The sequence below is a fragment of the Neophocaena asiaeorientalis genome, unplaced genomic scaffold (genome assembly GCF_003031525.2).
Source record: "Neophocaena asiaeorientalis asiaeorientalis breed wild unplaced genomic scaffold, Neophocaena_asiaeorientalis_V1.1 scaffold1106, whole genome shotgun sequence".
Lineage (NCBI taxonomy): Eukaryota > Metazoa > Chordata > Mammalia > Artiodactyla > Phocoenidae > Neophocaena > Neophocaena asiaeorientalis.
Genome location: NW_020175061.1, coordinates 113,768 through 131,163, shown reverse-complemented (window position 1 = coordinate 131,163; position 17,396 = coordinate 113,768). Strand labels below are relative to the sequence as shown.

Sequence of the window (17,396 nt, the reverse complement as noted above, 5' to 3'; positions counted from 1 at the left end):
GTGGTCTGGAACTGAACCCACAATATCTCCGAGGTATGCCTATAGTGACCTTTCACATTTTATACTTAGTCTGAGTCCCAGCATGATTTTGCTTTCATAAAGGACAATGGATATATTGAGGAAAACCTTGGGATCTCAGCTCTGCCACATACCATCAGTGTGATCTTAGGTCAACTTGATTTCTCTTTGAGCTTCAGTTTCCTCACCTCTCAAGTGAGATTTTAATAATGCTCATCCAACATAACTTGCAGTTGTAAAAGTTAGAAAAGATGATATATATTAGACACACTTTGTAATTTATTAAGTGCTTTATAAATATAATATTAGTGTCTGCTTTTCTCTAGTTCTATGATGTTCTCTAACATATGGGACCTGGACTGTACCTCATGTTAGAGATAAAACCTTTAAGTCACTGAATTTCTCTTATCTTCAGTTTTGTCATCTGTAATATAGTGATAATAATACCTAAATTTCAGGGTTGGAATTAGTGTAGGTGAAAACATACACTTATGACATATATGAAAGCATAAGCTTAGATGTCTATGAAAATCTCTTCCAACTCTGTCTCTCTCTATATATATAACTCTTAGATGATCACTTAGTTTAAGTATTTGAGAACTTAGTAAGAACATAGCACTGTAAAACCATTATTTCTAAGAAAGTCTTACTTTGTTGTGTTTCTTTCTTTTAAAAATGCCATGCTGTACACTGTTTCATGCTGTTTTTCCCTTCAATTAAAGAACAGGTAGAATCATAACATCTATGTATCTATTACATGATATGGTCATTAGTATAATATTAAAAAGTTTCTTTAAATGATTCATATTGGTGGAGTACTCATTGAACAAGAGGATTGCTGGGAAGTATTTTGGAACGTGTCTCCTTCAGGAATTTTTCTCATGAGTTCAGGGAGTCCTTAGGAGATTTCTCCTAATACTATCGATCACACTTAACCACAGAAGCAAATACTCAATGTCACTAAGAGCTATACTACCAGATATACTCAGTTCACATTGTTTTGTCCAAAAGAATTTTACTGAAATGTGGTGAAGCAACCTTTGCAAACTGGGTGATTTTTTTCATTGTCTTTAAAGAATAGTGTGAAAGACAGCTTTATGGTGTTAGTGTACAGAAGTACAGAATTATTTTTGTTCAGGATCAAATATGTTGAGAATTGGGTCGTATGTTTGCAACTATATTTGAAAGTCCCTAATAAAACACTTATTCTCTCAATATGGGGAGGGGAGTTGACTTTTATTATGTTCCTTATATTCACTCCATAGTTTGTAACTCTGGAATCAGCAAAATTGAAATCTTGATTTTAGGACTGTAACTTGTTTACCAGTTATGTCAACAATATCTTATATTCATAAAAGAAAAAAAGTGTTTTCTTACTAATAGCTAAAACGTATGTTGGTAGCTAAGCAGGATTATGTGTGACTCCAAAATTTTGGTTTTATTTAAATAGAGTTAAGCTTTGTTCCTTTTGTTTTATCCACCTCTGAATCAGTAATCAAAATTCATGCGTTTCTTCTCAAGGGCTACAACAGAAGTATCTCCCGAACAGAAACAATAATACGCTTTGCTTTCCAAGCCTCAATCACAGTTCTGTGCATTGCATGCCCCTGTTCACTGGGATTGGCCACTCCAACTGCCGTGATGGTGGGTACCGGAGTAGGCGCTCAAAATGGCATACTAATCAAAGGTGGTGAGCCATTGGAGATGGCTCATAAGGTAAGATACTTCCCAGAACTAAGAGTTGTCTCATTCAAACTGGCAATAGCACCCGTATTGAAAAATAGAGTCTTAAATTATTTCTACATAGCCCATAAGCTGAGCCTCTTCTGGCACTATCGTGAGGGTTGAGGTAGGAAAGGTGTCAGTTTGGTTCTGCTCTGGATTGGCCTTAGTTATATGAGACCTCTAAAACTACTCCAGACCTATTCTCTTTAGAGTAGACCCTGGTGTGGAAAACCTGGAGTCCTATCCCAGCTCAGATTAGACTGGTCTCTAGGGCAGGAAGACACCATAGATATTTGCTCAGGCAATTTGCCCAAGTCTATCAGGCTTCTAACCCGTTTGTGTGTGGCTCCATGTTTGTGCTGTTCGCCATTATATAGGGCTTGCTGTTCCTCTGCCTTTGCTGCCACCAGCTGACAGTTTGCAACTATGACTTGAGGAATATAATCCTGTCCCTGATCTCTCTCCTATTAGAATTGCCATCACAATCTCAATCAAGGCTATTTGACTTAAACTAAAATGATGTTCCTTCTAGTATGTTCTTATTATGAGGATATAAACTATAAAGAGATGCATGTAGTAAACACAGAACACAACTTAGAACAGATTTGGAACCTCATCTAGCCAGTGAATACAGGCTACTAATTTTTATAGTAATTTTAAATTTTGATATGATTTCAAATTTAAATAAAAGTTGAAAGAATGGTATAAAGAACTCCCATATACCCTTTACTGCAGATATGAAGCCCCTTTCCTAAGAACAAGGGCAATCTCTTACATAACCACAGTACAAAGATCAAAATCAAGAAGTTGATATTAATACTCTTTTTTAATCTGTTGTCCATATTCCAGTTTCCTCAGCTGACTCCATAATCCTTTATAGCTGTTTTTAATTTCATCCAGAATCATGCTTTGTACTTAATTGTCATATCTCTTTTCATCTCAGTTCCTCAAGCTATTCATTTCTCAAGTTTCATTATCCGAGTTTACTGTGAGGTGACTGTTCTTTAGTTCCAGACTCTTCCTTTTTCCTACCTGGTCTGAGTTTCCCTCATTGGTTCCCTGAGCTGTCTCTTCTCAGGGCAGGCTTCTCATCTAGACCCAATAAAGTCAAAGCAACACAGAAGGTCTTATCTGGTGCACACTTCAACTTAATTACTTACTTATAATCATTTGCCTACTGCCCAGATTTCCCCTACAGATCTATTCATTAGTACTGAAAGCCTTTCTCTTTCCCTAGAAGCACTAGAGGCATCTCTTAATTACCTATTAACAGTCAACTCTTAACAAGTAGTTCTAGTTATTTAACATATGTCCACAGTACGTTGAACATTTGCAAGGGAGGGCTATTAGGTGTAACTAAGGATATTTTTTCCCTTTTTCTCCCTTCTTTTTATTCTCCCAAAGACAGTTTATTTAGTCCAATTAAATCAGAGGTCAGCTTTTACGAAACAAGATAGTAATGTGTTTGTCAAAGTAAACCTTTTTCTCATTTCTGGAAAGCTGATATTAAGAATTATCAAGCCATATAGGTGCATTGTATTTTGATTTTCTTACAGGTAAAGGTAGTGGTATTTGATAAAACTGGAACCATAACCCATGGAACCCCAGTAGTGAATCAAGTAAAGGTTCTAGTGGAAAGTAACAGAATGTCATGCAATAAGATCCTGGCCATTGTGGGAACTGCTGAAAGTAACAGTGAACACCCTCTAGGAGCAGCAATAACCAAATACTGCAAGCAGGTACAATTTTTCCCTTGTTTATTCATGATTTACATATATATAGTTGGTATGAAGCTAGAGAGACTCATGTTTTCTCATTTTATTTTGTATGTCTTAATCTCTTCATGCAGGAAAGTATAAAGATGAAAACAAAAATTAACTATAACCCTACCACACAGATAACCCCAGTCAACTAAAAAATTAATATAGAAGTAATACATATTTATGGTAGGAAAATTCAGATAGTTCAGCATTACATAACGAAAAAGGAAAACCTCATTCCCTGCCCCCTTCCATAATTCCTCTCTCCAAAGTTTAACAAGTATTAACCTGTTAACAGTCTTTTTAAATAACAGCTTTATTGAGGTAAAATTCACATACCATAAAGTTCACCCTTGTAAAGTTACAATTCAATAATTTTTAGTATATTCACAAAAGTGTGCATCTGTTAACCATTTTTAGTCCATATACCAGCATTTATTATTTTTTAAACTTTACATAGAAAGGTGATACAATGACCAATCTTTGGTACCTTTTAAAAAGACTTTATTAAATGATTTTTCCATATCAGGACATATAGATCTGCCTCATTGTTTTTAATGACTATATTGTATTCTATTGTATGATTGGTTTTTTGGCCCTTACAGTGTACAGTTAACATCCTTGTCAGCTTTTGCACATTTATCTCTAATGTTCAATGCCTATCAATGCAACTGCTAGATCAAAGGATACATGCTGTTAAATTCTGATGAATATTACCAATGCTCAAATGACAAATATTATCAACACCCACACAAAAAGGTGTACCAGTTTATATTTTCACGAGAAGTTGAATGCCCATTTCCCTACATTCTCACCAACAGTTTATTTTTTCCAATTCAATAAGTAAAAAATATTTATTCATTGATGGTTTACTTTGCATTTTTTAATTATGAATAAGGTTGAGCATCTTTTCACATGTGTATTGGCCATTTGAATTTCTTTTTCTATACCCTGTTTGCTTGTATCCTTTGCCTATTTTTTCATAAGATTGTTTACCTTTTTCTCATTGATTTGTATAAGTTCTTTGTAAATTATCTCACATAGTTTTTCAGTTAGAACATGGCAGTTTCACCACTGGTGTTGCCATTTCTTTATTTGTTCTTTCCTTTTTACCTATTAACTATTACTGACCTGGCTTCTTTACACCCAAATCAAATAACAGAGAGGATGAAGGTATAAAGAGACAGGAAACAGTGATGGTCACCAGAATTCTTTGGCTCACTAAGGACACAGAATCATACTAGAGAGACCCTCTGGTAACTGAAGGCCCTGTTCTTTGTTACCCTTTTCCCTGTACTGAATAGAAAATCTGACTTGAAAATAGAATTAAATATGTAACTTGTAATTCTCTACTGGAAAGGACAGAGAAAATTGATAAACCTTCCACATTTTCTTTCCTTAAAGTTGGTATAAATCTTATAAAGTGGGATTTAAAATAAGTATTGTGAGCTTCTCCTCTAACTTTGAACATTATATGCAATGCTCTGTTCCTTCGTCCTTATCAAAAACCCACTGTCAAATAGGCAATGATAAGTGATAGTTTTATTCTAAACATTCAGAATTAACCAGGCATGTAGATTGTGTCTAAACATTTAGAATTAACCAGCAGTAATCTTTGATCTTGCTAATGAGGACCTTGGATTATTAGAACAGCAGAGGAAATCCTTCTGTTTCTATCCGTTAGGAGCTGGACACTGAAACCTTGGGTACCTGCATAGATTTCCAGGTTGTGCCAGGCTGTGGTATTAGCTGTAAAGTCACCAATATTGAAGGCTTGCTACACAAGGATAACTGGAAGATAGAGGAAAATAATATTAAAAATGCATCCCTGGTTCAAATAGATACAAGTAATGAGCAGTCATCAACTTCATCTTCCATGATTATTGATGCCCAGCTCTCAAGTAAGCTAATTTTCTTTGTAGTACCAATTATGGGACAGTTATTAACAGATGTCTAACTTTATAATCTGAACTGTTATATAAGAAACAAGATTGGTGTCATGGTTTCATTTTCGTAAATCAGTTTCACTGTAGGCCTTCTAATTATTTTACTCAGTTACCCAAGAACATTTTTCAGCTGTGCTCCTTGATTACAGTAGAGGGTGATAAAGTCTAGCCTTAGCTGATCTTCCATCTTTTAGTTCAGCTTTCTTTCTTTTATTTCTCACCACAGCTGCTCCAAACCTTTTGTATCCTTCACAAGCTCCTGTGGCCTTCCCGCTAGTTCCCTAAGTAAATTGTCCTGCTTATTTTTCACACAGAAATTTAAGGTTCTCAGACATGTGTTCTTTCAGGTTTTTTTGCTCAGAATGTTTCCTTTTTCAGGGAAAGAAGTATCCCTCATCTTGCCTAATGAATCCCCTCATCTTTGCCCTAGATCCCACCCTCTCTTGATTCCTCAGGAACCTCATGCTCTGTTATGTCCCCTTGTTTCTTTTTTTTCCAACACACTGTTGTAGCTCCTTCTCCTAAACATATAAACATTTCTTCCATCAAAATCACTGTATTCCCATCTAGATTTTATCCTACCTGTCTTTCTTTTCCTTAATATCCAAGCTTCTAGAAAGAGTAGTCTAGGCTGGCTGAATTCACTTCTTCACTGCACAGTTTGGCTTCTGCCCCATCCATACTAGTGAAACTGTTTTAAGTCCACTGGTGATCTCATTTAGCCCCCTCTCCAGTGGTCACTTTTTTTTTTGGCGATAAGTGGGCCTTTCACTGTTCTGGCCTCTCCTGTTGCAGAGCACAGGCTCCGGACGCGCAGGCTCAACGGTGGCTCATGAGCCTAGCCGCTCCGTGGCATGTGGGATCTTCCCAGACTGGGGCATGAACCCATGTCCCCTGCATCGGCAGGCGGACTCTCAACCACTGCGCCACCAGGGAAGCCCTCCAGTGGTCACTTTTCAGTCTTCATTGCTGTATGACCTCGCTAAGGCATTTGACAATGTTGACCATTTCTTCTTTCCTAAAATGTTTTTCTCCCTTGATTCCGTGACCCTGCTTTCTCTAGATTCTCCTCTCACCTACCTGGCTGTTCTTTCTAATCCTCTTCTGATTCCTCTGCTCTCACATGTTGGGTGTCCTCAGAGTTTTGTTCTTTGTTCATTTTACATACTCTCTCTGTACAGTCTTTTTTTATTAATTTTATTTATTTTTTGGCTGTGTTGGGTCTTCGTTGCTGTGCACTGGCTTTCTCTAGTTGCAGCAACCGGGGGCTACTCTTTGTTGTGGTACACAGGCTTCTCATTGCGGTGGCTTCTCTTTGCTGCAGAGCACGGGCTCTAGGCATGTGAGCTTCAGTAGGTGTGGCACGTGGGCTCAGTAGTTGTGGCTCGCGGGCTCCAGAGGGCAGGCTCAGTAGTTGTGGCGCACGGGCTTAGTTGCTCCATGGCATGTGGGATCTTCCCGGACCAGGGCTCAAACCCATGTCCCCTGCATTGGCAGGCGGATTCCCAACCACTGCACCACCAGGGAAGCCCTCTCTGTACAGTCTTGTTCATGCTTATCACTTATTCTACCACCTGTAGGTTTCCACTGCCCCTCTAAAATCCATATCTGCAGCCAAGGCCAGTTTCCCGAGTTTCCTGTTGGTCTATCCATCTGACCAAAAACATGCTATACATACCTAAGTGTGCCAGCACGCCCCCCCCTACCCATCTGTTCTTGAGTAATTTTTCTAATATGCAAACCTGAGTATATCACTTTCTGACTAATACCTTTTATTGCAGTGGTTTATAACCTATTTTTGAATCATGAACCTTTGGAGGAAGGTGGTAAAAGCTATGCCCACCACTCAGAAAACTTCTGTTTTGGACGTTTGTATGTATCCAAAAGCCCCTCCATGGAAATCTGTTAAGGACCCTGGCTTTACAGGCTCTCCATCTCCGACAGAACAGAGTCCAGTCTCTGTGGATTTTGTTCAAGATCTGTTCCCCATGATACATCTCCTGCCTGCCTGCACCACCCATCTTGTCTTTTTCCACTGTCACCCACGTACACTGTGTTTTGTCCATATGGAACTACTTAGAGTTTCTCCTTACATCGTGTCGTTTCATGCTCATTAGATCACCTCATTTGCTATTTTCTCATCTTTGAAGACTTAGCTCACATCTCTCTTTAGTGAAGCCTTCACTGACTGACATACATAGGCAGAGATATTTGCTCTTCTTTTTTAGTCATAACTGTACTTAATCTCTAGATGTGCTAGGCACACTGCATGAGAATTCTTTATTTGCCTGCCTGTTTCTACTAAACTGTGATTTCTTTATTATCTGTCTGTGAACTCACAGTATCAAGCACACTGACACACAGTAATTTCATTCACCTGACAGGTTTTATTAAGCACTGTTCAAGACACCAAAGAATCAGCAGTGAGCAGAATAGACGAAGTCCCTATGTCATGGAGTTTACATTCCTGGTGGGAGAACACAAGACAGTGAGCAAATAAATAAGCAAATATAGTCTGTCTGATGGAGATAGTGCTGTGAAGAAAATGAAGAAGGGCAAGAGATATAAGGAATGCTGGGAGTAGCAGGTCCTGTTGATATAGGCTGGTCAGGGTAGGCGTCATTGAGAAGATGGTGTTTGAGCAGAAACCTGAGGAGGGGGAGGGAAAAAGTTATGTGAATATCTGTGATGAGAGCATTCCAGGAAGGAGGAATGTTAAGTACAAAAGCCTTGAGTCAGGAGTGTGCTTGACTAGTTTAAGGAACAAAGTGGCCAGAACAGAGTAAATGAATGGGAAGGAGGTAAGGGATGAGGTAAGGACATCGAAAGGACTTTGGTTTTTACCCTGAGATGGAAAGCCGTTGGAGAGTTTTGAACATAGGAATGACAGAAGCTGACTTAATGTTTAAAAAGTATTATTTGGGCTGCTCTGGGAAAAATACACTGTTGCAGGGGGTAGGGGGAAGGTCAGAAGCAGGGAGATAAGTTAGTGGGCTATTGCCATAATCCAGGTGAAAGATAAGGGTGGCTTGGACCAGTGTAATAACAGTAGAGGCTGTTAAGAAGTGGTCAAATTCTGGACATATCTTTTTTTTTTTGGCTGCGTGACATGTCTTGTGGGATTTTAGTCCCTGACCAGGAATCGAACCCGTGCTCCCTGCAACAGAAGCTTGGAGTCCTAACCACTGGACCACCAGGGAATTCCCCTGGATGTGAGCTGGCTGACAGATCTCACAGATTGGAAATGGGGAATTAGGCCAAAGTTTGTGGCCTAAGCAATTTAGAAGGATGGAGTTACCATTTAAACAAGATGGAGAAGATCACAGGAGGGGCAATATTGAGGAAAAGTGATCAAGAGATCAGTTTTTGATATGTTAAGTTTGAGTGCCTGTTAGGTGTTCAAGTGGAGATGTCGTATAAATGGAACTATCAAGGAGGCAGGTGGCTGCACAAGTCTGGAGTTCCAAGGAAACAAACTGTGTTGGAGATGTAGACTTGGGAGTCATCCACTTATAGATCTGTGCTGGCCAATATGGTAGTCACTTAGTTACGTGTGACTATTTAAATTTAAATTAATTTAAATTTAATTTAATTTAAAATTCAGCCCTTCAGCCATACTAGTCACATTTCAGTGCTCAATAGCCGCATGTTGTTAGTGGCTACTGTATTAAACAGAGCAGATGTACAACATTTCCATCATCACAAGAAAGTTCTGTTGGACAGCGCTGATATAGATGGTATTTAAAGCCATGAGACTGGATAAAATCATCAAGGAGTTGGGAATTCCCCTGTGGTCCAGTGGTTAGGGCTTGGCGCTTTCACTGCCATGGGCCTGGGTTCCATCCCTGGTCGAGGAACTAAGCTACCACAAGCCTCGAGGTGCGGCCAAAAGAAAAAATAATCATCAAGGAGTGAGAGTAGATAGAGGGGGAATGAGATTAAACCTGAAGAGGTTTAAGGACTGAGCCCTGCAACACTACAAATTAAGAGGTCAGGGAGATGAGGAAGGATCAGCAAAGAAGACAGAAGAAGTGGTGAGTGAGGAGGTAGCTCATAAGAATGTGGTGATCTAGAAGCCAAATGAAGAAAGTATTTCAAGGCGGGAATGATCAACTGTGTTAAAATGCTACTAATAGGGCAAGTAAGATGAGGACGAAGAATTACCCATTAGATTTATTAAAGATCACTGGTGTACTGTATGAACAATTCTTTGGAGTAACAGAGACAAAAGCTGTATTTGAGTGGGTTCACAAGAGAATGGGAAGGTATGAATTGGAGGGCAGCCGATAGAGACAACACTTTTGAGAAGTTTTGCTATGACCAGAAGCAGAGAAATGGGGTAGTAGCTAGAGAGGCAAATGAGATCAAGAGAAGGTTGTTTCATTTTCTTTTTTAAAGATAGGACTATGTACAACAGAAGTAGAAAATATGATTATGCAGGAGAGAGAGGGGAGAATTGTTGGAGAGACGTTCTAAAATAGGCAAAGGGGGACTTCCCTGGTGGGCCAGTGGTTAAGACTCCGCACTCCCGATGCAGGGGGTCTGGACTCGATCCCTGGTCAGGGAACTAGATCCTGCATGCTGCAACTAAGAGCCCTCATGCCACAACTAAAGATCCTGCATGCTGCAACTAAAGATTCTGTGTGCTGCAACGAAGATCCTGTGTGCTGCAACTAAGACCCGGCACAGCCGAATAAATAAATATAAAATAGACAAAGGAGGGGGGTCTAGTATGCAAGTGGAGAAGTTGCCCTTAAATAGGAGTAGGGGCCATTTATAATAACAGAAGAGAGGCTAGATCAGTATGTACACAGGCACAGGCAGTTGGGTAGATGTGGCAATAAGAGCTTGTGGAAGTTCTCTTCTGATTGCTTTTATTTTCTTCCTGAAGTAAGAAGCAGAGTCATCATCTGGTATGAGAATGGGAGAAGAGAAGGTATAAAGTAGCCATCTAGAAGGAATGGAGAATGAATGGACTAGGGAAATGTAGTAGAATAGCCAGGCATCACTAAGGGCCCACTTAAAGTTAGTGGTCACACATTTAAAATGAGACATCAGTATGGTTGTGTGTTCTTGTCCAACACTGATGGTTGTACTGATGCACAATAAATATTTTTAATTTAATTCAGTTGCTATGGAAGATCATAAGGAAGTGTCACATGGAAAGCGTCACCAAGAAAGTAACGTTTGAACTGGCTCTTAAAGAATATATATGATGCAGTTTGGTATTTGAAGAGGGGGGATGAGGACCTCCAGGTGGTCCTCACTCCTCATGTGCAAAGGCCCAGAGGCATGGAAGAGCAGAGTATGTTCCTTGAACATTTGGAAATTACTGTTGTAGGCTGTTTTCTACCAAAAAACCAACGTAGTGACTGTGCAAGATTAGAGAGGAAGACTGTCCCTAAAGGGTTGTTATAAATATTAAACAAGTTCACTAAATGTCATTTCTGTACTTTCTTCAGATGCTCAGCAGTACAAAGTTCTTATTGGTAACCGGGAGTGGATGATTAGAAATGGTCTTGTCATTAATAACGATGTAAACGATTCCATGACTGAACATGAGAGAAAAGGTCGGACTGCTGTATTGGTAGCAGTTGATGGTAAGGTTTTCCTTAAGTACACTATGACTCAGTGTCATGATTTCACTTGTTTTCTGTGTATTTTTGAGAGACATCTGAACTATGAGGGTTATTCAAAAGCAGCCAGAATGCAAAGTAAAAATGTCAGCAATACATAATTGTTACTGATTAATTTAAAATTCTCTTGCATTTGCCTGGCTTTGTTATTTTCCTCCGTAGCCTGTGGTTTTAAAAAAAGCTAATCAAGGATTTTTTTTTAAACCTAAAAATATTATAGCAAAGTAAAAGAATATTCATAATCTCATCATCTAAACACAATGTCAGTTTTAATTGACATTTCTGGATATATATTCATACACATCACACAGAATTACAATATTAGTACATATACTGTTTATAAATGGGTGCATTTTATTGTATGTAAATTTTACCTCAAAGTTGAATAAAAATTTAAAATTCCTTGTACACATACTGTTTTATTTTGTCTTATTTTATTTAATAGTAAATATTTCCAATCGTATTTTAATGTGGCACCATTTGTCATACTTATACACTATGACTAACTTAATCATTCCCCTGTTGGAAATTTAAGCTACTCCTAATATTTTATTGTTGTAAGTAACACCACAGTAAACATCTTTGAGGTTTTAGGTATTTTGTTAAATTATTTCTTAGGGTACATTTCTAGCTGTGAGATTAATTAGTCAACATTTATAATCCTTGCTAAGTATGAAGGCATTATCTTACTATGGCCTTTTTAGGCCCAGGAAGAAGCAGAAAATGCCATTTATTTTTGTTTTTAAAATAGCTACTTGTAGTGATTTTTTTCCCAGTATAAAATGCCAGTTTTGTTTCCATCCACCCCTTCACCTTAAAAAGGGTGAAGTATGAGTTTTCAGTTTCATTTGCCTTTAAATTAGCTAAAGTGTTTGGGGCTATTGGCCAATACTTCTCTAAAGAAAGAAAATAAGTATTTTAGTATCCAGTAAAGTCTCTTCAGTTTCCTATCATTACCTTCATTAGTAAGCCCTACCTCACTCTGAAATTTTCACAACCAAGTATGGAGGCTTGTTGCAGGGTTTGTGGTATAAAGTCTATGTGGTCTTGGAGATATTTTGAGTTAAGCCAAGTCCTGAACAACTTCACTTAACAAAATTCATTTCTTTCTGAAATTTTAAGTCAGAATATTATTCTGCTTTCACCGTATTCCAAATTCTATCTTCTGGTGCTCCTATATTAGATGAGCTGTGCGGCTTGGTAGCTATCGCTGATACAGTGAAGCCTGAAGCAGAATTGGCAGTCCATATTCTGAAATCTATGGGCTTAGAAGTAGTTCTGATGACTGGAGACAACAGTAAAACAGCTAGATCTATTGCTTCTCAGGTAATGGGTTTACTTAGTTGTTGGGGTGGGAGTATGTGGTAACTTCTCATTCTTCACATACGTTTCCTTTCTTGCCTTCAGCTGCTAAAGAAGTCATTTAACTATTATTTTCATTATCCCCGAGTAGCCATATCTGGTTCCTTAAAGAAAAATTGGCATACTATGCGGGAAGGACTTTGGGTTTTGCCTGGAACTGTTATAAGTAAAAAGCTATTTGCTTAGTTCATGGGATGCTTGAGTGACATTGTACACAGTTTCTCTTGATGCTTCCTTTGAAATGTTGCTGATAGTCTCCACCGGTGCTGCCAGCCTAAGCCAGGCTCTCATCCTCTCATGCCTAAAGTACAGCAGTAGCTCCACGCACGTTCCTCTCTAGTCCATCCTGGATACCACTGATAGAACCATCTTCCATAGCATTCTTCTGCTACTCACCCCCACATTTGCCTTCCCTCTAAAACTTTTCTCATATTAGTCTTTTCTATTTTGCAATGCCTTCTCCCCTCTTCTATTAAATAATAAAGATAATATATAAATACATTCTTGTATAAAAAATACAGAAGGCTGTAAAGAAGAACGTTTAAGTCACCAGTTTCCCAAGCCTCCCTGTCCAGCCCTACCCCCTTACACTTTTTCATATGCTTATATGTTCATATACAGATGTATAGTTCTGGTACTTTGAACATAAATTGGATCATTTTTGTACAACTTGTTCAGCAGTTTGCTTTCTTTCAGATAGCAATATATATGCCTTGGAGCTTTGTCCATGTCTGAACATATAAACTTATTTCATTCTTTCTACATCATTGCATTGAATTCCATAGTACGGATGCGTCACAATGTACTTAACCATTCCTCTAATAAAAAAAATAATTTATGTGGTTTTGAAAATTTTGTTTTACAAATAAGGCAGTAATATACATCCTTGGACATACTTATTTTTATGCATGCACAGGTATGTCCAAAATATAGCTAGGGGTGGAATTGCTGAACCAAATGACATGCACACTTTGATAGATGCTGCCAAATACCCTCCAAAAAGACAGTACCAACTTACACACCCACCAACAGTATATAAGAGAGCTCATTTCCCCATATCCTTACTATCCCTGGATATTATTAGTCTCTTACAATTTGGACATTTGGTAGGTGGAAACTGATGGCTTATCATTGCCGAGTTATATTTCAGGTACTCAGTAATATTTCTTGAAATGAATGGAGTTTATTTTTGCCCATGTAGGTTGGCATTACTAAGGTGTTTGCTGAAGTTCTACCTTCCCACAAGGTTGCTAAGGTGAAGCAACTCCAAGAGGAGGGGAACCGGGTAGCAATGGTAGGAGATGGAATCAATGACTCCCCAGCTCTGGCAATGGCTAATGTTGGAATTGCCATTGGCACAGGCACAGATGTAGCCATTGAAGCAGCCGATGTGGTTTTGATACGGGTAAGTCCTATGGTCTGACCTTTGAGGAGTGTGAGACTGCTCTACATGGTCAGGGATAGTGTCGTATATTGAACAAAATGATTGTGCCCTTTGAATTCCCATGCTCCTAGCCATTGAGACTGGGAGAGTTCAAGATGGAAGTATGAGAAGTCTTAGTAATTACTTCCAGACTTTCTCATTTCAGCGAAGCAAATGAGAATGACAAGCTTCTAAAGTGAAGCATTAGATTTGGGAATATACGTATGATACTCTTATCTTCAACAAATACTTGCTGAGGTTATTTTAGTGGGATTTAGTCCCTGTACCAGCATACAACCCTAAAAGTATTTTCAGAACCTGAGAAAAATTCCTGAAAACCCCCTTCCAAGACAGCCTCAAATTTTTAGCAATATCTCAGATTTGTAGTTAATTCACATATTACCGTAAGGTACACATCATCTTCGGTATACATAGTATCAAATACAAGTTACTGGTCAAGTTACAGTCTCTTGCTAATATCACAAATATTTCTGTTCTCAGAATGATCTTCTGGATGTAGTGGCAAGTATTGATTTATCAAGGAAGACAGTCAAGAGGATTCGGATAAATTTTGTCTTTGCTCTAATTTATAATCTGATTGGAATTCCCATAGCTGCTGGTATGTGACAGTTAACTTGTATTGCTTTTTTCATGAAGTCGTTAGAGGCCTACCGTATTGGAAGTTTTAGTCTTCTTATTATTAGTTTTGAGCTCAGTTTTGTATGTAGCCTGCTGGTATGGTGAGAGGTAATATTAAAATCAATAATTTAAATTTTCAGCATGTTCATTATGGCCTAGAATGTATAAGCCTTCTGATAGGTTTATTATATTGTTACCTTACCTTTACCTTCAACTTTGTATTTTGAAATTTTCAAATGTACAAAAACAAGGAGAAAAATGATACAATAAAACAAAATACCCTTCACCGAAATTCACCAGTTAATAATATTTTGCCACATTGCTTCATCTTTTTCTCCATATACTCTCACACACATATGTACTTATTTGCTTACTCATTTAGTTTTTGCTGAAGAGAATAAATTTAGCTTTAATCTCACTACCTGAATACAACTACTGTTGGTATTTTAGTATACATCTTTCTGGTCTTTTTTACTCTGTATTGGTTTTTGTCTTGTTTCATTGTTGTAATTATAGCATGCAGAGAATTTTCTTAATGTTCTAATAGCCAACATTTTTTTTTAAAGTTTGGGAACCAGATGTGAGAAAGAGAGAGAAATTGAACAAAGGAATACGACCAAGAAAAGGCAGTTTAGAATTATTTAATAAGCATCCGATCATCCCCATTACTTAGGGGCTTGGTAGATGTTAGTATTAGTAATAACATAAGAAAAATAGTTATCACTTTCTTCTTGTTCTCTCTGGTTTTAGAGCCAAAGAAGGACATGAGATAACATGAGAACAATTACAAAACTGTTTATCAACAGGGACACACAGATGGAGAGGACAAAGAGTAAAAGAACAAAGTCCAGAGAGATTAATTCATGGAGCAAGTTATTTTTAAAAAATTATACAAGTAATATACGGTCACTGTATAAAAAGTAGAAAAAATACAGATAAGCACATAAAAATTACAAGTACAGTAAGTCTATCTCATCCCCATCATATGAACAAATTTTAAAATGTCTGTCAAAACCAAGTGTGGATGAGTTTGTAGAATATGAACTCTCATACACTATTGGAGGGTTTGTGATCTGGTACAGCCACTTTGGAGAGCAACTGAGAAATATCTACCTAAAGTTGAAGGTGCGCCTATGTTATAATCTAGCTGTTTCACCTCTAGGTATATACCCTAGGGAAATTCTCAAACACATGCACAGGGCGGCATGTACAAGAATGTTCACAGCAACACTCTATTAGTGAAAAATTGGCAACGACATAAATCTCTACCAACAAGAGGATAAATTGCTGAATAAATATCAAAGAAGGAAATTATTTGTATATATGTATTAGGAACACAGTGGTAATCTGTTTAGTACTGTTTGGTCTAACTAATACAAAATTGTTTTCTAGGAGTTTTTATGCCCATTGGTTTGGTTTTGCAGCCCTGGATGGGATCTGCTGCAATGGCTGCTTCATCTGTTTCAGTAGTACTTTCTTCACTCCTCCTTAAACTGTAAGTATGATAGCTCACTCACGCTTCTCTTTTATATTCCTTTTATCACCCACAGTCAGTCTTGCTAGGTTTTATTCTTGTGTTGGTCAATGATAAGCCCAAACTGTTCTTAATAATAAATGTTAACTACGTAATTATCACCTTATGTAGTATATACAGAGCAACCACAAGCACTGAGTGGGGTAAAATCTAGTACACTGGCTCTCAGAAGTAGGATTTCTGATCATGTGACCTCACACAACTCCTTTTGACCACCTTTATACATTTCAAACCAGGTTAATCTCTTTTCATTTTTGAATGTAACAAGCGGATAGTTCGCGTTTGATTATTTCAAACTAGTATACTTTTGCATCTTTTCAGTTACAGGAAACCAACTTATGAGAATTATGAAGTACATGCCCGAGGCCAGATGGGACAGAAAAGTCCTTCAGAAATAAGTGTTCATGTTGGAATAGATGATACCTCAAGAAATTCTCCTAAACTGGGTTTGCTGGACCGGATTGTTAATTACAGCAGAGCCTCCATAAACTCACTGCTGTCTGATAAACGATCACTGAACAGTGTTGGTACTAGTGAACCTGACAAGCACTCACTCCTGGTGGGAGACTGCAGGGAAGATGACGACAGTGCGTTGTAACAGGCCACAGAGAGTGCTGCTAGATGATGTTGTTCTGCACTGACACAGCATTCATGGTCACCTTAGCTTTTTAAAATATTGCAGGGCTTTATGTTGGTCTCATGCTCTTATGTTAGGGAATCTATTTGAATTGCATTTGTCTAATGGCAAAAATATCTTTTTCAGGGCATCAGCTTGGAACCTAGCTTTATTGAAAATGAATTTCCAGTATTTTTTGTTTTCACTAGCAACAGATAAGGTAGACCAGGGAGGTTTACAAGTCCTACAACTGAAGATTGCTGAATTGCTGCTAAGGTCATAGATAATTTTTATTTGATCCAAAAAAAAAAAGTTCAAGAAAAGATCATTGAAAATTTGAAGATTTGAGCGCATAATCTTGAGGAGATTCTCGAGCCCTCCTCCCTGCCAGATTGGGGAGCAACGGCTTTCAAAGCACTGTATAAAGAATCCTGTTTTAGAAGCAAAATAGTAGAAACTGTTTAAAAATAGACAGGCCTATTTATTACAGGCTTTCTTTCCCCCTTCTTCTCCCACCCTCCCTATCCCACCCCTCTAGGTGGTCACAAAGCCGTCGCTTTCTTAGATGCCCCAATGTGTTTTCTTTTATTATGTTCTTTCAAGTGAGCTAAGTGTAGGTAATTTCTCATTGACAAAAATAACTGACAACTTTTCCAGTAACTTGTTTGTTTCTTTATCTTGTAGCTCAAAAGACCTTCAGGACCTATATGGTTCCCTGCTTCCCACCTTTCCATTGT

The 17,396-nt window shown here is 38.1% G+C and overlaps 1 protein-coding gene across 1 annotated transcript; it reads left to right on the top strand.

The window, feature by feature from the left end:
- Positions 1-1,545: 1,545 nt before the first annotated feature.
- On the top strand, positions 1,546-17,167 carry LOC112412365 (copper-transporting ATPase 1). Its single transcript, XM_024764041.1, has 9 exons — positions 1,546-1,734; positions 3,300-3,482; positions 5,188-5,404; positions 10,912-11,049; positions 12,269-12,411; positions 13,649-13,852; positions 14,372-14,489; positions 15,902-16,004; positions 16,365-17,167. Exons 1-9 carry the CDS (start codon positions 1,660-1,662, stop codon positions 16,639-16,641), a joined length of 1,458 nt encoding a protein of 485 aa, XP_024619809.1. The 5' UTR covers positions 1,546-1,659; the 3' UTR covers positions 16,642-17,167.
- Positions 17,168-17,396: the final 229 nt, after the last annotated feature.